At 41.8% G+C, this 23223-nt stretch overlaps 1 protein-coding gene across 1 annotated transcript in view; it reads right to left on the bottom strand.

Annotated features, from left to right (window-relative positions):
• Positions 1–6204: 6204 nt before the first annotated feature.
• Positions 6205–23223, bottom strand: part of PPP1R14C (protein phosphatase 1 regulatory inhibitor subunit 14C) — a 71113-nt gene continuing 54094 nt past the window's right edge. Inside the window, exon 4 of the mRNA XM_073672681.1 lies at positions 6205–6481. Within this exon, the coding sequence (XP_073528782.1) occupies positions 6407–6481 (75 nt within the window). The 3' untranslated portion in view covers positions 6205–6406. The remainder of the gene's footprint in view (positions 6482–23223) is intronic.

The raw sequence follows: 23223 nt of genomic DNA on the forward strand, positions 1-23223 counted from the left end.
GACCCCTTTCCAAGGGGTCTGGACAGAAGAGACCAGCAGACAATCCTCCAACTTCCGCAAATTAAAGGCAGTAGAGGAGGCACTCAAAATAATCGGCTCCAATCATTGCAGGCAAACACGTAAAAGGTCTATTCAGACAACATGACTACCGTAGCTCACCTTTCCCATCAAGGGAGTGCAAGGTACGAGAATCTAAAAAGTATCTCAACAAGAATATTCTTCTGGGCAGAAAGACATCTTCGTTCCTTATCAGGTCTGCACATAAAAGGGCTCAGACAACAGCCAGGCCGATTTTCTGAGCAGAAGGAATATCCATCCGGTGGAATGGGAACTGAACATTTTCCACATGCTGATGAGACGACGGGGTCATCCGGAGGTGGACCTTTTTTGCAAGACGCCAAAATATCAAGGCAGAAAAATAGTTCTCCCTAGATCCAGACAACGTATGCTAGGGGATAGATGCATTCGCTCATCCGTGGCGTTTCAATCTAGCTTATGCCTTTCTCCCAATTCTATTGTTACCCAAGACCTTACAGAAAGTAAGGACCGAGGAGGTCAAGATAATCTTGATAGCTCCCATTTGGCCAAAAAGGAGCTGGTTCTGTGCACTAAACAGTCTAAGCATAGAAGGACCCCTCATTCTGCCAGCAATCAAAAACCTTTTCCACCAGGGTCCAATACTCCATCCAGATCCAGAGAACCTCCATCTAGCGGCCTGGCTTCTGAGTTCACAATCCTGAAAGCCAAAAGGACTCTCAGACCGAGTAATTCATACCCTACAAAGAAGTAGGAAACAAACTCCATATACAGCAAAATACGGAAGACCTTCCTAACATGGTATAAACCAAATACGCCAGATCTTCGTCATCCTGACATGACCCAGATCTCGGATTTCCTACAAGAGGGGCTGGAAAAAGGCCTTAAACCCAGCACCCTCAAGGTACAGATCACAGTGCTAAGTGCCTATTTTGACCAAAGCCTGGCCGAACATCGATGGGTAAAAAGGTTCATGACAGCAGCTACTCATCTGCGTCCCAGAATAATCAGCCACGTTCCCTCCTGGGATCTTAATATCGTCCTTAAAGGTCTGATACTACCACCGTTTGAACCTTTGGCCTCAATAGAGCTGGTAAGTTAGCTTGGAAAATAACTTTTTTAGTAGCGATTACCACGGCCAGGAGAGTGGGAGAAATGCAGGCTCTCAGTGAATGACCTGTATTTGAGAATTCTGGATGATAGGATTATTCTACAACTGGACCCATCTTTCTTACCAAAAGTGGTCTCAGACTTTCATAGATCACAGGCGAATCCTCCCCTTCTGTCAGAACCCAAAAAATAAAAGAAGAATTCTATTCTTTGGACGCAAAGCGGGTCGTTCACTACCTCTAAAAAACAGAGGCCTGGAGGAAGGATCAGAACCTCTTTATTCAGCCATCTGGTCAGAACAGAGGAAAGAAATTCTCAAAGAGTACCATTGCTAGTTGGATCAAGAAAGCAATTGTAGAATCATATCAGATCCAAAATCTCTCAGCGCCAGAGAAGCTGAAAGCGCACTCTACTAGAGCCATGTCTGTCTCCTGGGCAGAGAAGGCTAACGCTTCCCTCGAGCAGATATGTAGAACAGCTACCTGGTCCTCGGTCCATACCTTCACCAAGCATTACAAACTTAATTTAATCCAAGTCCATTGAAGACTTGGCCTTTGGGCAGAAAGTGCTTCAGGCCATTGTCCCTCCCTAAACATGAGTCTTTGGTGCTCCTGCTTTGGTGCCGTCGTGGGTGGGTGGGTGTATTATTGGAGAAAATAGAATTAGACTTACTGGTAATTCGGTTTCTAATAACCCTCCACGAAAGCACGGATAATTCCCTCCCTGGCTTGGTTAGCCAAAAATCATTTAATTTGAATAAGAATAAATATAATTTGAAGCATTCATACTTGTATGGTCCTTTATAAAAACACATGAGGGAGGGGCTATTTGACCTCTTTGTGTTTCCTGTCCCTATTAGGGTGGGGTGACATCCTCCTTTGGTGCTGTCATGGAGCGTTATTAGCCTTAGACTTACCAGTAATTCAGTTTCTATGTGCCCACGATGCAGAAATGCTCCGGATTTTTCCTGAGCGTTTCTGCATCTCTCTGGCAGAAAAAACGCATGCGGATTGTACATGCGTTTTTTCCTGCCAGGGACAAGCGGATGTGAAGCGTTCTTCACATGCATTTCCGCATGCGGGTTGACAAGCGCTTTCCAAGCGATTTTAGCATCAATTGGAAAGTGCTTGTCAACTTGGTCACACTATATAAATCCATGCAAACAGCATGGATTTATATAGAGTGACCGTAAAAGAATGGTTAAAAATAAATCTATACTTACCCGCAGTCTTGCTTCCCTCCGTTCTCCCTTGCCGGCAGATTGCGGTACACAGCACTGAAGGACCTGCTGTCAACTGACTGACGTCAGCGCAGGTCCTTCAGTCCACCTCGAGCTGCCGGTATGGGAGGACGAGCGCAGCGGGGGCCATCAGAAGTTAAATATAACATTTTTTTATTTTATTTTTTTTTTCACAGGTTCTGTGGTACCCAGGTCCAGAGGAGAGTCTCCTGTCCTTCACACCTGGGTACCATCTGCACATTGAAAACCGTGGAATGCGCATCTACATATGCAGTGATGCGTAATCCATGCATTCCAATGCAAGTCAATGGCGGCGAAAATGGAGCACTTCCGCAAAATAATTGATAGTGCTGCGTTTTTTTCCGCAATGGAAATTTCCGCAGCATGTGCACAGCACATGCGGATTATCATTGGGGACCATGACAGGCCTTCTAACATGTGTTTAAGCGTTTCTGCAGCGTTTTTTGCCGCTGCGGAAACGCTTAAAAAAACGCATCGTGGGCACACAGCCTAATTCTATTTTTTTTCCCTCCACTTCTTCAAAGATCCATAAACTTATTTTTCCGTCCACAACTGTATGATGGCTTGATTTTTTTTCAGGACGAGCTGCACTTTTGAATGACACCACATTTTATCACGTGATGCACTGGAAGAGTGAAATTTTTTTTAAAGTGTGTTGAAGTTACAAAAAAAGTGCAATTCCATAATTGTTTTTTGGATCTTATTTACCATGTTCACTGTATGGTAAAACTGCCCAAGCTGGCAATATGATTGGTATCTTAAAATCATACTGACTTGAACATTTAATTTTTTTTTGTTACGTGGTGAAAAAAAAACACAAGACAATTTGCTTGTGTTGTCATTTTCAGAGACCCTTAACATTTTACATTTTCGAGATATGGGGCTATGTAAGGGCTTATTTTTTGCGCCCTTAACAGGACGGTTTTACAAATACCATTTTTCGTTCGCCTCTGTTATGCAACTATGTTGCGGCAGACATAAAACCCCTAATTTTTGAGTTTAGATATCTCGTTAAACCATTTACCGATCAAAATTAATTTTATTTTGGCAGATCAGACTTACGAACGCAGCAATCTGACTCATTTAATAAGCCATCAGCAGGGAAAGATGCAAGCTTGGCTAGAGAGTCAGGCACATGACATACCGTATTTTTCGGACTATAAGACGCCCCTAGGTTTTAGAGGAGGAAAATAGGAAAAAATATTTAAGCAAAAAATGTGGTAATGATGCCCTGTTATAGGGGAGGAAGTCTGCTGCTGACACTGGTATTGGGGTAATGTCCCCCAATTCTGTTAATATCCTCCATCCTGGTATGTATGGTGCCCATCCCATCCTGGAATGCATGGCACCACCTTGAGCCCCGATCCTGGAATGCATGGCACCCCCTTGAGCCCCCATCCTGGAATGCATGGCACTCTTGAGCCCCCATCCTGGTGCCCACAAAAAAACAAACAAAAAAAAAAACACATACTCACCTCCAGCGCTGTCCTGCTCTGCTGCTGACACTCACTGTGTGAGCCGCACATGGCAGGGCGCGAGCATGGTGTCCCGGCCATGCGCCCTCACACAGTGTGAGAGCGCGCACACTGTACCGCAGCGTGGCTCCTGCTGCCCTCTGTGGTCAGTGTGCCTGCTATTAAAGACCATGGATATTCACTACAACCCATGGGAGTGGGTTGTAGGGAATATTCATGAGCTTTAATGGCGGGCACAGACCGCAGCAGGAGCCGCGCTGTGGTACAGTGTGCCGGCTATTAAGGAAAATGAGTATTCCCTGCTCCCCACGCCCATGGGCATGGGGAGCAGGGAATATTAATTTCCTTTTCTGCGGGCACAGCGCAGGCTGCAGCAGTCGGCTGCTGCCTCCTGTGCCCAGCTGCTGCTCCCCCAGACCTCCTACCACGCAGAGCCACAGTATATACAGGGAGATAGTATTTGGACTATAAGACGCACCCCCCCACTTTCCTCCAAAATTTTGGAAGAAAAAAGTGCGTCTTATAGTCCGAAAAATACGGTAAATGTATGTCATGTGTCGTGAAGGGGTCAATTTTGGGTTAAAATTTGTTTCATTAACCCAAGTTGCTAATAAAACAAATGCGAATGAGAAAAACTTCAACATGGATGGTCCTTAATACAACTACTTTACATGGCTGCGCGCCCCCCAAAAAAATAAAAAGCAGACACATGACAATTTGACACAGCCAGTGTTTTATTTCAGCAAATATTCTTGTAAATAAAATGGTCAACAATACAAAATAAACCTAAAATTTGCCAGTAAGGAACACTGGAAATGTATCAGTTTGAAAAAAAAAAAAAAAACATTTTAAGAGCACCGTTTACATATAATGCTTTATCGGCATTGGCTTCTGTGCGATATTCCTATGCGAGGAAAAAATATATATATATACCACCATTATATATCACACAAAAAAGAAAAAAAAGTTGCACTATGGGTCAACCTTGCAAATATTGCTATAAAATCATTCTAACTTTGGCAGAACCATAGAAGCATTACAGAACAAGCCTATTTTTAAACGCAGTGCTTTAAAGCTGTTAAAGAGGTTGTATCAGCAATTCTGAGACATGAAAGTGTCTAAAACATATTCAGATTATTATTTCTTACAACTAAAAAAAAAATAAAATTATGATTGCCATCATCTTAACCTCAGCACCTCAATCCCATGGAATTGGTGATACATCCTCTTCAACGTTATTTCAAATATCTTCAATAAAGTGCTGGTAACCTTACTCTATGTTAACAATGAAATGAATTGTAAACCTGAAAAGGTCTTTATGATTCTGGATAAAAAAGGTAACACCTTTGGCAACATAATGTAAAAATTGAATTTTTTTTTCTAAAGGAAACATCCACACGTACAACCACTTATTTCTAGGTTTTGAAAGACACTTGTATCTGTAACAAAAGAAATTAAAATATTCAGAGGTATTGGAGTGATCGTAAACCCATTATTACAGTGTTTGCCCTTATCTCCATGAAAGCAGAACAAACAAGTCGAAAAAGGCCAATCTAACACTGATAAAGAGCCAGAATGGCAAAATCCACTACAAAGATTTACTTGTGTGGACAAAAACAAACTAAAAAATTATTTTTAAGAACGACGCAATTATTCAGACTGCAAAAGGCAAGTCTATCAGTTAGATTTACTATTGTATTTTTTTTTAAGTGACCTTTTTGCATAGAATTTAAAGTTGTATAAATCTGTATGTCCGTTAAGGTGCAAATCTTTTCCCATTTTGTGTTCATTTGGGAACGGCAGTCTGGTTTGCAATTTTTAGGTTATGCCAATACAACATAAATTTCCATGTCAGAAGAGAGCACTTTAAATATAATACAATCCCAAGCTTAGAGCCAACAGCCTTCTTGGGTGGCTGCTGCAAAAGAAATTAAATGGCAGCCATTGAGACGAAAGCCCACGGCACCTAAAGAACACAACTGCTCAAGTCCACCATGAGGATAACTACTCCTACAGAGACTCTTTTCTAGGTTATAGAGGAGATCCCAAGACTGGGGTAGCAGGTCTAATCCTGGAGTTTTTATGCCTTGAATAATGAAACCTTCAGCATTATACATGCTTTTAACATCAGAACCAGACTGATGGGATAAGTCAGTGTGAACAGATCTCAACATAATAAATCTTGCAACTATGGATCTATGGTTGGATCCACAAAAGGTGAGAAATATACTTCAGTGCTTCATTGTTACATAAACAACGGCAAAACCTTTAAAAACAGTTGAATTATATTTTTAAAGGGAAGTTCCAAACATAATTGATGAGATTATGACCATTATTAAAAAAAAAAAATACAAAAAATGCATTTATTATTATTATTAAACTACCACAAAAACAAGTATTCAGTTAAGAACTACATCTTGGTATACCCCACCCCACCATAAAACAGCAATATGTAGAGTTCTTAAGTTGCCTTGAAAAAGCTTGTGGTCTTGTGTCTTTTGCAATAGAAGTGGTCATGACCAATTTATATATCCTTTTTCTGAGGTGGACTCAGTTTCCGCATGCCTTGTATCCTGGACAAAAGTTGGTTGATAAAATCCTATAGGTTGAAAAAAAAAATAAAAATAAAACATTTATACATCGGATGTTGACATATGGATACATTACATCAGAATAATTAAGAGGGATTTTTCAGAGCTAAACTAAAAAATTACAGTCAAAATATAAACTCGTAATTTTTCATCTGAACTTTTTTTTTTTTTTTTAACCATAGTTAAGTTCCCACAAAAGCTCCATCTCCTCGTCACTGCTGCATCAAGAAATCCTACTTTCTCAAAACATCACCATACACATTTGAGAGAATTAGACCCAACAATTACTGGTAGTCTGGAAGACTATGTGCTGACCAAAGCAAAAATACTAGAGGGTAGCAGGCATGATGGAGTCACTACATCGCGCCAGCAGTGCCTCAGTACACCGCGCAAATGGGAACTGCAGGGAAAAATGGGATTAGGCAAGTAACGTTTTTTATTTTTAAGCATCATTCTGCGAGAGGTGGTGGGGGAGGGGTGTTCTGAGTAGGTACATCATTCTGCATGGGGGCATAATACTGTAAAAAATAGCTGCATGTGGATATTCTGCTTAGGGGCTGTGGGGACATCATACTGTGTAGTCAGGCTGTGTGGGGACTGTGGGCAATATTGTATTAAGAGCGGTTATTCAGAACAGAAGGGCTGAATAACAAGCTCTATGATTTACCGCTTTATACAAACTTATATGTATTATCTGTAGCAGCTAATCAAAACCAACAGGTCGTACTGTAACATGTATTAGCAGTAATAACTAGTCAGACTTAATTATGATTATTAATTCTAATTTTATATTGATTTGCATCACTTAATATTAAGCAGGATTAAGTTAGGTCCTCCTCAGTGACTCATGTAGACCTGTGGGAAAATCAATTACCCACCACTGTGCTACAGAAATGCTACAAGGACTTAAAGAGTAAAAGCCATTGTAATATTGATTTACGAAATTAAAAATGATTAAAAGTTGCTTATTTTCAGGTGTAATAGCTTCGAAATCAGCTTTTTTTCCTCTTCCAGAATTGGTCACTCAAAATTCTCAATTCTGAGGTAAAATCTGTATTCAGTGAAGACTTCCTCATTAATGAGAGGAGATGGCAGCTGCTACTGATACAATTCTATGTAGATAGGATGGGGAGAAGCTAAAGCCAGCTGCTCCCTTCTCCCCTATAGAACAGTATCACTAGAAGAGGCCATTTCCTATCTCCGCAATGTAACAATCTGTCTTCACTGAATACAGATTTTAACTCCCAATTTTGAGAATGACTGATCAATTCTGGCAGAGAAAGAAGCAGATTTCAAAGCTATTACAAAGTTGCTTATTTTCATGTATACTATTGATTTATGTAATAGAAATGAAACGCAGATTACTCTTTAAGCACATGAAAATGCAGTGCTGGTTTCCTTGATTTTAAGCCTAAATATATGTCTTACATGCTGTATGAATTCAGATTTAGTCTGCACAATTTTTCAACAGGGAAAAGATGCAAAATACTACAAAAACATAGAAATCAAGGAATATGATGTTGTTTGGGAGCAGCTTTTTTTTTTTTTTTATATTGTACTCTATAGATAAATAGATATGACAACTTAGATGGAAGTTGCATTGTGCAGAAAATCGTATTTATTGCTTTATTTTCAGGCATTAATTTTACTTTATACTTTTTCCCCCTACCTTTTTAAAGCTATACTGTGCACCATTAGACCATTCAAATTTTATGCATATTAGCTAAAATATTAACCCCTTTGCAACCTTGGGTGTTTTTTTTTTTGCATTTTCGTTTTTTGCTCCCCTGGTTCCCAGAGCCATAGTGTTTTTATTTTTTGGTCAATATGGCCATGTGAGGGCTTATTTTTTGCGGGACGAGTTGTACTTTTCAATGCCATTACTAGTTTTACCCCATCGTGTACGGGGAAAAAATTCCAAGTGCGGTGAAATTGCAAAAAAAAAAATGCAATTCCACAGTTTTTTGTGGTTTTTCTTCTTCTTTCCACGTTCACTGGATGCTAAAACTGACCTGCCATTATTATTCTCCAAGTCATTACGAGTTCGTAGACAAACATGTATAGGTTCTTTTTTATTTAAGTGGTGAAAAAAAATATCCACAGTTTGCAAAAAAAAAAAAAAAAAAGGCGCCATTTTCCAAGACCCCTAGCGTCTCCATTTTTCAGAATCTGGGGTGAGGGCTTATTTTTGCGTGCCCAGCTGAGGTTTTTTATTGATACCATTTTGGGGTAGATACGATGTTTTGAACGTCTGTTATTGCATTTTATTGCAAGGTTGCGGTGACCAGAAAAATGTAATTCTGGCGTTTAGAATTTTTTTCTCGTTACGCCATTTACCGATCGGATTAATTCTTTTTTTTTTATATTGATCGGGCGATTCTGAAAGCAGCGATACCAAATGTGTATGAGGAGTTTATTTTTTATTATTTTATTTTGAATGGGGGGGTGATTTAAACATTATTTTTAATTTTTATTTTTTTTACACTTTTTGCTTGCTTCAATAGTCTCCATAGGAGACTAGAAGCAGCAACTGTCTGATCGCCTCTGCTACATAGAGGTGATCAGCAGATCACCTCTATGTAGCAGAAATGCTCCTGTACTATGAGCGCCGACCACTAGGTGACACTCACCGTAATCTTTACATGACAACCACTTGAGTCTGCTGCAGACCCAGGGTTGTCTTGACCACCCATCGGTGACCCACGATCAAGTGACTGGGTCACCAATGGGCGGGGCTAATGCCACGCTTCCGGCGCGGCAATATTAAATGCCGTTGTCAGAGATTGACAGCAGCATTTAACATGTTAAGAATCAGCTGACATGTGCCCGGTTCAGTGCGGGCTCAGCGCTGGAGCCCTCACTGAACTGGGGGTGATGGCCTGGGGCGTACTAATACGCCCGAGGCCAATAAGGGGTTAAAATTGTATTTTTCTGCCTTTACGTAATTAACTAAATTGAAATGCAATAATGAGTGTTTAAAGGGAAGACATAAAATAATTAATTTTCCATAACAGAATACTATTACAACGGGAAAATATTTTAAAGACAGATGTAAATCTGTTCAGAGCTTCTGTACATTGCAAAAATAACCAAGTTGTCACATCTCCAAACTGATAAGCATGGTTTTATAAGGAAAATCCCAAATCTGACTCATGAACAGCAAAAGCTAGAAACTCGGCAGCCTGCATTCCTTTTAGCACTCAGATTTTGTTAAATCACAGTTTGGCTTAGCATAACCCAACATGTATGAGCCAATATTACAGCTCCATTCAGATCCTAATCATTATTCCCAATAAGAGGAAGCACCGTATTCCGTCATTTTATCCTACCATGGTGCCAGCTACACTAGTAAGAATTTTTAACCCCTATTTTTTTTTCAATGGATGCCCATTTATGAGAAGACATAGGGCCCGATTCAAAGCTTTTACGCCTACATATACTGGTGTAGAAGGCTGTGAAGATACGGGGTCTTCCATGGGCATAATACTACTCAGACAACACAGGGTGAGGGTAAAACAGTGTGGCAATACTTTTGTTGAACCACAAAACAGACAAACACAGAACAGTCCAAGCAAATACCCACGATGGTACAGCATTACACAGGCTCAACCTTCCGCTGGCTCACCAGGGATAGAACAGCTGCAACTCGAACTTCCAGGGTCAACTGCCTCAATCAGTGGCCCCCAGCTTTTGGCGGTCCCCCACAGAGGAGAGAGCGGCAAGCTTAGGAAGCAGATAGTCCATTGAGGTACAAGGCTAGGAGACCCGTGGGGCCCACCCTGGCCTCCGAGAGTTTCCATGGGGCCAGATGTCCAGCTGGTCCCAATCTGGCTTCTCCAAATGCCTCCATGGGTTCCAGGCGACTGAAGGGTCCAACCTGGCAACCACAAACATATCCATGGGGGTCAGGTGACTTAATCGTCCTAACCTGGTCTCCCCAAATGTATCCATGGGCTCTGATGGTCAATGGAGCAGATCCATATCTTTCCAGTCAGGGCCATATACCCATAGGCCAGAATCATGTAGAATCCAAATCTGTGTCTCTTTGGATAAAGCCATGCTACCAAGCTGATGGTCTGAAGAGAGTCTGATCTTTGATTCTCCTTGTAAAGTCTTTCAATTCTGCCTGCTATAGAGGCATATGGTCCTTAAATAGTTCACATTTGTTCTTCAAAGTACACATCGACAGGGCAAGGGTTAGGGAGGGTATTATTCCACAGGGCTGAGGCTAAGTGCCCACGATGAAGAAATGCTGCATATTTTTTCCACATCTCCCTGGCAGGAAAACCGCATGCGGATTTTACATGCATTTTTCGTGCCAGATTGACAAACGCTTCTATCGTTTTTGCATGGAGGGGGGGGGGGAGGGGGGGGGTCTTTAAATCAACATCTAGCTGGCTTTAGTACAGTGCTGGCCAAAAGTATTGGCACCCCTGCAATTCTGTCAGATAATACTCAGTTTCTTCCTGAAAATTATTGCAATCACAAATTCTTTGGTATTACTCTTCATTTAATTTGTCTTCAATGAAAAAACACAAAACGAATTGTCCTAAAGCCAAATTGGATATAATTCCACACCAAACGTAAAAAAGGGGGTGGACAAAAGTATTGGCACTGTTTGAAAAATCATGTGATGCTTCTCTAATTCGTGTAATTAACAGCACCTGTAACTTACCTGTGGCACCTAACAGGTGTTGGCAATAACTAAATCACACTTGCAGCCAGTTAACATGGATTAAAGTTGACTCAACCTCTGTCCTGTGTCCTTGTGTGTACCACATTGAGCATGGAGAAAAGAAAGAAGACCAAAGAACTGTCTGAGGACTTGAGAAACCAAATTGTGAGGAAGCATGAGCAATCTCAAGGCTACAAGTCCATCTCCAAAGACCTGAATGTTCCTGTGTCTTCCGTGCGCAGTGTCATCAAGAAGTTTAAAGCCCATGGCACTGTGGCTAAACTCCCTAAATGTTGACGGAAAAGAAAAATTGACGAGAGATTTCAACGCAAGATTGTGCGGATGGTGGATAAAGAACCTCGACTAACATCCAAACAAGTTCAAGCTGCCCTGCAGTCCGAGGGTACAACAGTGTCAACCCGTACTATCCGTCGGCGTCTGAATGAAAAGGGACTGTATGGTAGGATACCCAGGAAGACCCCACTTCTTACCCAGAGACATAAAAAAGCCAGGCTGGAGTTTGCCAAAACTTACCTGAGAAAGCCTAAAACGTTTTGGAAGAATGTTCTCTGGTCAGATGAGACAAAAGTAGAGCTTTTTGGTAAAAAGCATCAACAGAGTGTACAGGAAAAAAAAAAAAAAAAAGGCAAGAAAAGAACACGGTCCCTACAGTCAAACATAGCGTAGGTTCCCTGATGTTTTGGGGTTGCTTTGCTGCCTCTGGCACTGGACTGCTTGACCGTGTGCATGGCATTATGAAGTCTGAAGACTACCAACAAATTTTGCAGCATAATGTAGGGCCCAGTGTGAGAAAGCTAGGTCTCCCTCAGAGGTCATGGGTCTTCCAGCAGGACAATGACCCAAAACACATTTCCAAAAGCACTATAAAATGGTTTGCGAGAAAGCACTGGAGACTTCTAAGGTGGCCAGCAATGAGTCCAGACCTGAATCCCATAGAACAGTGTTCCCCAACTCCAGTCCTCAAGGCCCAACAGGTCATGTTTTCAGGATTTCCTTAGTATTGCACAGGTGATGGAATTATTGCCTGTGCAGGTGATGGAATTATCACCTGTGCAATACTAAGGAAATCCTGAAAACATGATCTGTTGGTGGGCCTTGAGGACTGGAGTTGGGGAACCCTGCCATAGAACACCTGTGGAGAGATCTCAAAATGGCAGTTTGGAGAAGGCACCCTTCAAATATCAGGGACCTGGAGCAGTTTGCCAAAGAAGAATGGTGTACAATTCCAGCAGAGCATTGTAAGAAACTCATTGATGGTTACCGGAAGCGGTTGTTCGCAGTTATTTTGGCTAAAGGTTGTGCAACCAAGTATTAGGCTGAGGGTGCCAATACTTTTGTCTGGCCCTTTTTTGGAGTTTTGTGTGAAATGATCAATGATTTGATTTTTGCTTCATTCTCTTTTGTGTTTTTTCCTTGCAAGCAAATTAAATGAAGAGAATAATACCAAAGAATTTGTGATTGCAATCATTTTCAGGAAGAAACTGAGTATTATCTGACAGAATTGCAGGGGTGCCAATACTTTTGGCCAGCACTGTATAATATGCAATTAGCATAGTAAGCATCATTGTTTCAGAACCAAGAGAAGACAACAATCAGGGTTATACAAATACTGGTCTGTCCTTCTTGACCAGCCAAAGAAACACACAAGTTCTAAAGTCAACACAAACAATAGTGCATTTCTCTTGGCTTATAAAATCTAGACATCTGGCTGATTAAGCTAAGAAGCAGTTTTGTCACAAAGGCTTTGAAAAGTTGCAACACAACTGGAGGCGGCGCTAGAATTATGGAACTTTTGGTGTTCTTGTTCCAAAGTGGGCAGAGATGGGATAAGGGCATGAAGAGCGGCGGTGTTTCCCATGCCATAAGTATTAATCCAGCAGGGACTTTTGCTGCATACCACTTGTCAAACACGCCTGATTATCTATCTACCTACACACACAACCAGTTTAGGAACATACTGTATGACTCAAGCACATTTCACCAAGACAGACGTTCACGCCAGTCTTCACAATTCGGGCCCATAGAGTGATTGCAGTGTAAAAGTACATTTTCTCTCCTACATACACTCCGTGTGTTCTAAAGGCAGCATAGTTTACAAATTTAGGCCAAAGAAAGTTTAAGAAAAGAGAACACTTTTTAATAAAGTTGTTCTTTTAAGAGCATTTTGGGACAATTATAGGAAGGTAACATGACAGCACAAAATTAAAACCTTCAAATGGTAGGCATATGCACTTCTGATTTTAAAGGTGCATTAAAAAAATGAAGTATTTAAATTATTCCTTGTCCTTCACTCCTATTACTCTCTGTAAATTCAGAGACCTCACATTTGCCTAATGAATGGATGGTTAGTTCTAGAAACCTGATCCAAGGACTGAATGAAAGAAAAAGACTTAGAAGTGAAAAATTACTTCTAGTTCCTTGAAATTGTACAATGAATGATTAATACTTGGGGCTTACAAGTATCAAATTTATGAATAATCTATAGCCTTTCCTGGAGTGTTTCACAATGACTGCTGCAAAGAAGAGTTGTTGGGACTTCTCACCCACAGACATCCCATAAACAGTGGCAGCAAGCTATGCATCTGGGTTGTGTTGCGTTGGGCTTTATGATCAATTCACATTAGAGGGGAACAGTAGATCAATCCCTTTGTAGGTGCACACACATTACATGCTTGGATGTCTATATGACAACTGGCTTTTTGACCAGCCATATAATTAGTATGAAAATCTGGATTATTACAGGATTTTTATTTTACCATTAAAGTACACACAATTTGCTGACCACTCAGTCTGTAGAGCAAAGCTGAAATCGTGGGTACAGAAAAACAAGTCAGCAGTAGTGTTGAGCATTCCGATACTGAAATATCGGGTATCGGCCGATATTCGCGGTATCGGAATTCCGATACTTAATTCCGATACTTTTACAATATCGGATACCGGAATCGGAAGTTCCCATAATGCCAGCGCTCTGCAGTGTCTGTGAAGGATGACAAGTTGGATGGCAGCGCGATCCAGCCTGTCATCAGAATGCCATCCCAGCGGGGGAGAATTCTCCTGATTGTTTAAAAGCTGGCAGGCGGTATAAAGCTGCCGGCTTTTAAACAATCACACAGCCCCATACTGCTTCCCCGCAGCCTCCCACCCCGATCCTCCGCTCCCCTCGCCACCTCCCATCCCGATCGTAAGTTAGGACCGGGCGGGGAGCGCAGCTCCAAGGAGCGGGGAGTGAAGGACCCGGGCGGGGAAGCCGGCAGTGAAAAGACTTCACCGCCGGCTTTCCCGTTCTGTGCTGCGCTTTCCCGCCGGTTATTTCAAATGAACAGCTGAGGTATCAGCTGATGCCGATCAGCTGTTCATTTGAAGTCGCCGCGTTGCCCTCAGAGGGTTCATGTGAGTTCATGCTTGACTGCATGAACTCACATGAACTTTCCCACGGCCGCACAGGTCAGCCTCACCTCCCAGACCATCAGCCCGTCATGATTAGTGTGTGTGCGCGGTGTCTGTGCGATGTGTGCGGTGTCTGTGCGGGTGTGTGCGTGCAGGCAGACATAGGCCGATGTCACACTACTACTCCCATCGGCCTATGTCTGTCCCCCGTCCACTCCTGCCAGCAGGATCAGCTCGATGGGAGCAGTAGTTCCCATCAGACTGATCCTGCTATTTAAATTGCCCTACTGTGTCCCCAATAAATGTTAGATACATGTCATTGGTGGCCAGTGGTTACCTACAATAAATTAGTTCATACATTACCTGTCCCAGCCGATCGCCACCTAAAATAAAGTAAAAAATAAAAAAAATACACCTATACTCACCTAGACACCTAATTCCCCGAAGCCATCGATCTCCTGTAATAAAATATAAAATAAACCACAACCTTATCCTTACCCCTCCGTAGCAGTCCACGAGTGTCCCACGAAGATCTCCAGTTCAGAGCAGCCACATAGAATGTGACCGCTCTGAACCGCTGCCGCCGCTAGAATGACGGGGCCGTAAGGGTTCACCGGAGTTCAGGCAGCGCTGCTCCGGTTAGCTCCTTTACGGCCCTGCTGTATCGTGAGAAATTCCCACGGTACAGCAGTGCCGTAAAGGAGGTCTCCAGAGCTGCGCTGCCTGAATTCACTCCGGTGACCTCAGTCAGTGGCTCCCGCTGCCGGGAGCGGACGTGTTCCCGGCAGCGTGAGCTTACAGCAGCCATGCACAGCTGTCACCATCTCCAGATGTGACAGCTGTGCATGGGAGATCAGCGCAGGAACGTGGACAGGTAACAATTTATTTGAAATAAAACACACAATTTTATTTAATTCTTAGTTTACTAAAAATAATAATTTTTTTCTGGGTGTAGTGTGTTTTTTCTTTTTAACACTTTGTAGGTTAGTAATGGGGGTGTCTTATAGACGCCCATCATTACTAACCTGGGCTTCATGGCAGCTGGCGCTGACATGAACCCCACCACTATTACCCCCTGCCACCGCACCAGGGCAGCGTGGAAGAGCGAGGCTAAGTGCCAGAGTTGGCGCATCCTATGGATGCGCCATTTCTGGGGCGGCTGACGACTGGTGTTTCTAGCCTGGGAGGGGGCCAATATTCATGGCACCCTTCCTGGGCTATTAATATCAGCCCCCAGCTGTCTGCCTAGCCTTTGCTAGCTATTAAAATAGGGGGGACCCCACGTCATTTTTTTTGGGGGGGTCCCCATTTTAATAGCTAGTAAAGGCTAGGTATTCAGCTGGGGGCTGATATTAGTAGCCTGGGAAGCTCCGTGGGTTTTACCCCCTTCCCAGGCTTCAAACATCTGCCCCAGCCGTCTGCTTAACCTCCGCTAGAGACTAAAATTATGGGGGATCCCACGCCATTTTTTTTTTAAAATAAATCCATTATTTTAACACTAAATGACATTTGAGGAGTTAATAAAGATGCAGTCCCTAAATTATTATTTATTTTTTAATTAATTTTTCCCAAAACTTTTGACGTGGGCTTCGCCATATTTTTGTATGCCAGCCAGGTACAGCATCCAGCTTCTATGAACGTGCCATTTTCCGGGGCGGCTGCGGACTGCAATTTTCAGCGGGGGGCAGAAAGCTTGGGCCTCCCTGCGCTGCAGATTCCATCCCCCAGCTGCCTAGTTGTACCTGGCTGGACACAAAAATAGGGAGAAGCTCCACGTTTTTTTTTTTTTAATTATTTCAGGAAATTCATGAAATAATTAAAAAAAAATTATGTGGGGCTTCGCCCTATATTTGTGTCCAGTCAGGTACAGCAGGCAGGAACGGGCTGCCCCCAACCACCAGCTGCCTATTTGTACCTAGCTGGACACAACAATATAGGGAAGCCCTTTTTTTCTTAATTATTCCATGAATTTCATGAAATAATTAAAAAAATAAAAATACGTGGGGCTTCGCCCTGTTTTTGTGTCCAGCCAGGTACAACAAGGCAGCTGGGGGCTGGAATCCGCAGCGCAGGGAGGCCCAAGCTTTCTGGGCCCCACCCGCTGCAAATTGCAGTCCGCAGCCGCCCCAGAAAATGGCGCGTTCATAGAAGCGCCATCTTCTGGCGCTGTACCCAACTCATCCAGGGCCCTGGTGCGGTGGCTCACTGGGTATGGATGCGCCATTTCTGGGGCGGCTGACGGCTGGTGTTTCTAGCCTGGGAGGGGGCCAATATTCATGGCACCCTTCCTGGGCTATTAATATCAGCCCCCAGCTGTCTGCCTAGCCTGTGCTAGCTATTAAATTAGGGGGGACCCCACGTTATTTTTTTTGGGGGGTTCCCCCATTTTAATAGCTAGTAAAGGCTAGGTATTCAGCTGGGGGCTGATATTAGTAGCCTGGGAAGCTCCGTGGGTATTACCCCCTTCCCAGGCTTCAAACATTTGCCCCAGCTGTCTGCTTAACCTCCGCTAGAGCCTAAAATTAAGGGGAACCCCACGCCAATTTTTTTTTAAATAAATCCTTTATTTTAACACTAAATGACAAGTACAGTAATCAACACTGTCACTGTACTTCATATATATGTGACTGACATGTTTCTATCTATCTAATCTATGTGTGATTCTCTATTCTTTCTGTTATAAATTGTCGGGTACAGATGCTGAATTGCCGGCCGGCTTTCTTAAAGAGACGGTGCATGAAAACACTATTATTTTTTTAAATAAATCCTTTACACTAAATGACAAGTACAGTAAGCAACACTGTCACTGTACTTCTTATATATGTGGCTGACATGTTTCTATCTATCTAATCTATATGTGAAGCTCTATTCTTTCTGTTGTAAATTGTCGGGTACCGGTGTATGCCGCTGATGAATTGCCGGCTTTTCATGTCATTCTACATTATTCTTAGTTGTTTTACTTCATGTAGAATTAACCTACAAGGAAAGAAAGGGTTTATTTTCATTCCGATATTTGTGTCCCATTGACTTGCATTGGTTTCCGGTATCGGAATCGGCGATATCCGATACTTTTTGGGTATCGGCCCGATCCAATCCGATACGATATTTCCTGATATCGGAAGGTATCGCTCAACACTAGTCAGCAGTCATGTCATCATTAGAAGAAAGAGGAGTTGGAGGGTTATTCCCAACTCGGCCTTTCATGGCAGAAATGGGAACCACGGTTTCTAGATTGAACCACCAGAAGTGGGGTAATGAAAAAGCAGAGTGCAACTGCGCTATGCCATTTGTGAGACTCACAAAATTGAATGGGAGTTATGGCAACAAAGCAAAGAAAGCCACGCTGTTTGTGTAACTCCTGAGATGTGGAAAATAGCTCACTATGCAACACCGATTAAATCCGACAAAAAAAGTCACAATCATACATCATACATCATGCAGCTGTGCGTTATAACTCCTAAAGTACTGGCTACCAGAGGAAGTTATTTCTGTCTCGAAAATGGAAAGCATAGATGGGAATAAGCCTTTAACTCCTTCACGACATTTGACATGCCTATACGTCATGGCCGGCTCGGGGTTCGTCATGGTGATCGTGCGTGTTTGGGTCTGCCAGCTACGGTAGCCTGTTTAGACCATGCAAGGAGTATTATCTAAAAAGGCTTCTGTCAGTGTAACATTGATAGCTATAATGCATTGCAGTGCATTATAATAGTGATCAGGGTAATACAAGTTGAAGTCCCATAAGTGGACTAAGTAAAATAAATAAAAATTTTAAAAATATTAAAAAAGAAAAAAAAAAATTATATTGTGGTTGTATACTATATATACTGGCCCGAAGAATAAAGCAGTCGTATCGCTTACCACGTGGTGAATGGAGCTCTAAAAAAAATAAAAATTTGCGCAGGCGCCGGAAAGTGGCCTGCGCAATAGAAACCTGTGGCGCAGTGCACAGAGATGGGCTGGGATGAAGCAAAGCGTGCTCTATGCGAGCAGCGCTTTGTGCATGGCCAGAAGTCAGGGAGAACAGTGCACGTCACAGGGCCCTGTGATGTGCAGGGGAGGGGGGAAATGATAATTAAGCAGAGATGCGGGATTTAGAGGAATAAAAGCATATAGGCGGGGATTGCTTGGCATCCCCCGGACGCCAAGCCTGTACAAAACAGAATTGATTAAAGCGCTTTTCTCTGCAATCATACCTCTACTATGGGCCATACAGGATGTATAGATTTACTTTTCTATACAGTGTATGACCATAGTAGAGGTCTGATATCACCAAGAGGGGGAGGGGGGGTAGATTCCCTTTAAGCTTGCATAAAAAAAGGGGCGTCGGCCAGTTTTGTGCATCTCTGGGACACTGCTGAAAAGAGGCCAGAGAGTCCACAGTAACTCTGCTGCCTCATTATAGTGAATGGTTCCCTAGAGTTTCATCTGAAATCACATCATTCGGAAATTTAGATGTAAGTGCTCAGTGTAGAGAACAGGATAAATGTGATCCAAAATGTTATAAAAATGTTCCCAATAAAAGATTCAACTCAGTCTTCAAAAAAAAGCAAGTCCCCACTCAGGTCTGTCATCTGTCAATGGAACTATAGGGGCTTCCAAGTTACTGGTGGTACAAAGGCTCTGGAAAAGTGCTATGGCTCCTCGCCCCCCAAAAGAAATCCAGCGAATTTTCTGCTCCCAAATTCAAATGCCCCCTCCCTTCTAAGCCCCAGTGTGCCTAAACCACATTTAGTGTCCACATGTTTTGCATTTCTATAGCGATGAGTGCCCGCCTAATTTACAGAGGCATGAGCTGGGCATAAATCTACTGGGCACTACAACGGCAGACTTACAATTTTCACTTAGCAACATCAACTGCTGCTTGTTTCTGGAAAAAAACCATGAGTCAAAAGCATTACTACACCAGTAGATAAATTCCAAGAGGGGTGTAATTTCCAAAATGGGTTCACTTATGGATGGAGGGTGGGAAATGAGGGAATATGTTACCTCAGGGGTTCTTCCAGTGGGTTCCGGCACCCGCAAACTATAAGAGCACAATGTGCACTATAATATGGCGCTCCTTCCCTTCTGAGTTTTGCACTGTGTCTGAAAAGTATTACATGATTACATGTATGGTATTGGCACACTCAGGAGAATTTGCACAAACTGAGAGGTCCATGTGGTGTCAACATGCTCACAGCACCCCTAGATGAATTCATGGGAGGGGGGGGGGGGGGCGTTTTGTAAAATGGGGTCACTTATGGAGGGGTTCTGCTGTTCAGACACATCAGGGGCTCTGCCAATGTGACAAGGCACCCTCAAACCATTACTGCAAAATCTGAACTCCAGTATGACGTTTCTTGCCTTCTGAGCTTTTCATTGTGCCTCAAAAGTAGTTGTCAACCACATATGGGTTATTTGCATACCAAGAAATGGCACTGTTCATTTTCTCCTATTATCCCTTTTGAAAATTAAAAAACATTTTCCATTTGCCAAGCCCAATGTTCTACAATTCAGTGAATCGCCTGAAGGTTATAGAAGCTCACTACACCCCTAGGTGAATTACTCAAGAGGTGTAGTTTCCAAAACTGGGTCACGTGTGGGGGTTTCTGCTGTTTTGGCATGTCAGGGGCTCTTCAAGCATGACATTGCATCAACAATCTATTACAGTGAAAACTGTGCTCCAGAATTCAATTCGCACTCCTTCCCTTCAGTGCCTCACTAGGTACCCAAAACAGTAGTTTTCTACCACATACAGGTTATCGATGTACTCTAACGAAAATGGACTAGTTTGTTTTGCAATTTCCCCTTGTTAAGCTGGCGAAAATGAAAAATTTGAGGCTGAAGCATTTTAATTTTTTTCTTCAACATCGCTTTAATTATTGTGAAGAACCTGAAGGGTTAATAAACTACTTTAATGTAGTTTTGAGTACTTTGAGGGGTTACAGTTTTTAATATGGTGTCACTTTTGGGTATTTTCTATCATATAGGCCCATCAAAGTCACTTCAAATGAGGTGTGGTCCTATATATATATATATATATATATATATATATATATATATATATATATATATATATATATATATATATATATATATATATATATATATATATATATATATATATATATATATATATATATATATATATATATATATATATCTCTATCTCTATCTCAACTTTCTTGGGAAATTGCTGATCATACATACACTTTAAAAAAAAATATAATGCAGATGTAAAGTAGACCGGTAATAGGAAAGATGATGATCCAGCTCCACAGACTCCAATAGTAAAAACAAATGTCTTATTTAGAATTTTTTTTAAATATCCAGATGGCAATAATGTAACTCCAGTGTGACACTTATTCATTCCAAGTTTAAGAGCGGTCATCGCTCGAAACGCATCTGGTAGCGCATCCCTCCTTGGAGCCCCTGTGTTTCCCTTATAGTATTGTTCTACCAGCTGGAATTACATTACCGCCATTTTGATATTTTTAAAAAAATTCAAAATAAAAAGACATTTGTTGCTACTATTGGAGTCTGTGGAGCTGGATCATAGTCTTTCCTATTACCTGTCTACTGAGCGCAAGTAGCAGCGCTGATCACGGATCCCAGAGACACCCAGCTGGTTCATGGAGGTGAGCTGTTTTTTTTTTTTTTTTTTTTTCTTTTCCCTTTCCAGATGTAAAGTAGACATGTGGTAATTGTTATTTATTATTAATTGTGTATGATAATCTGGTTTAAAGGGCATAACTATCGGAATTTTGATGAAAATTTTCAAAGTTTCAATTTTTCCACAAAAACAGACCCAAATTTAGCACTAACAAAGTACAATGCGTCATGAAAAAAAATAAATCTTCAAATCACTGAGATACGTTGAAGTGTTAGAGTTATTACCACAAAGTAAAACTGGTCAGATTTGTAGAATTTGGCCTGGTCAGGTAGGTGAAAACAGTTTCATTTTTACCCTATAATATATAGCTAATAGTTTGACATTGGGCTCCATATTTACCTCTATAGTTTAGAAATATATAGTAAAGCTTTGTAGACGATCTACACCGCGTGCAGAATTATTAGGCAAATGAGCATTTATCACATGATCCTTTTTATACATGTTGTCCTACTCCAAGCTGCATAGGCTTGAGAGCCAACTACCAATTAATTAAATCTGGTGCTGTGCATCTCCGTAATGAGGAGGGGTGTTGTCTAATGACATCAACACCCTATATAAGGTGTGCTTATTAGGCAACTTTCTTTCCTTTGGCAAAATGGGTCAGAAGAGAGATTTGACGGGCTCTGGAAAGTCCAAAATTGTGAGATGTCTTGCAGAGGGATGCAGCAGTCTTGAAATTTCCAAACTTTTGAAGAGTGATCACCGAACAGTCAAGCGTTTCATGGCAAATGGCCAACAGGGTCGCAAGAAGCGTGTTGGCCAAAAAAGGCACAAAATAACTGCCCATGAATTGAGGAAAATCAAGCGTGAAGCTGCCAAGATGCCTTTCGCCACCAGTTTTGCCATATATCAGAGCTACAATGTTACTGGAGTATCAAAAAGCACAAGGTGTGCGATACTCAGAGACATGGCCAAGGTAAGGAAGGCTGAAAAACGACCACCTTTGAACAAGAAACATAAGATAAAACGTCAAGAATGGGCCAAGAAATATCTTAAGACTGATTTTTCAAAGGTTTTATGGACTGGTGAAATGAGAGTGACTCTTGATGGGCCAGATGGATGGGCTAGAGGCTGGATCAATAAAGGACAGAGAGCTCCACTCCGATTTAGACGCCAGCAAGGTGGAGGTGGGGTACTGGTATGGGCTGGTATCATCAAAGATGAACTTGTGGGACCTTTTCGGGTTGAGGATGGAGTGAAGCTCAACTTGCAGACCTACTGCCAGTTTCTGGAAGACAACTTCTTCAAACAGTGGTACAGGAAGAAGTCTGTATCGTTCAAGAAAAACATGATTTTCATGCAGGACAATGCTCCATCACATGCCTCCAACTACTCCACAGCGTGGCTGGCCAATAAAGGTCTAAAAGAAGAAAAAATAATGACATGGCCCCCTTGTTCACCTGATCTGAACCCCATAGAGAACCTGTGGTCCATCATAAAATGCGAGATCTACAGGGAGGGAAAACAGTACACCTCTTTGAAAAGTGTCTGGAAGGCTGTGGAGGCTGCTGCACGCAATGTTGATCGAAAACAGATCAAGCAACTGACAGAATCTATGGATGGAAGGCTGTTGAGTGTCATCATAAAGAAAGGTTACTATACTGATCACTAATTTTTTTGGTTTTTATTTTTGCATGTCAGAAATGCTTATTTCTAAATTTTGTGCACTGATATTGGTTTACCTGGTGAAAATAAACAAGTGAGATGGGATTATATTTGGTTTTTATTAAGTTGCCTAATAATTCTGCACAGTAATAGTTACCTGCACAAACAGATATCCTCCTAAGATAGCCAAATCTAAAAAAAAAACCACTCCAACTTCCAAAAATATTAAGCTTGGATATTTATGAGTCTTTTGGGTTGATTGAGAACATAGTTGTTGATCAATAATAAAAATAATCCTCTAAAATACAACTTGCCTAATAATTCTGCACACAGTGTAGAGTATTCATCTGGAGCATTTAAGAACTTTAGTAGTGTAATTTACACACTGATCAATGAAACCATGTATA

This window comes from Phyllobates terribilis, unplaced genomic scaffold (genome assembly GCF_046119375.1).
Source record: "Phyllobates terribilis strain yellow unplaced genomic scaffold, ASM4611937v1 Scaffold_3__8_contigs__length_932513732, whole genome shotgun sequence".
Classification (NCBI taxonomy): domain Eukaryota; kingdom Metazoa; phylum Chordata; class Amphibia; order Anura; family Dendrobatidae; genus Phyllobates; species Phyllobates terribilis.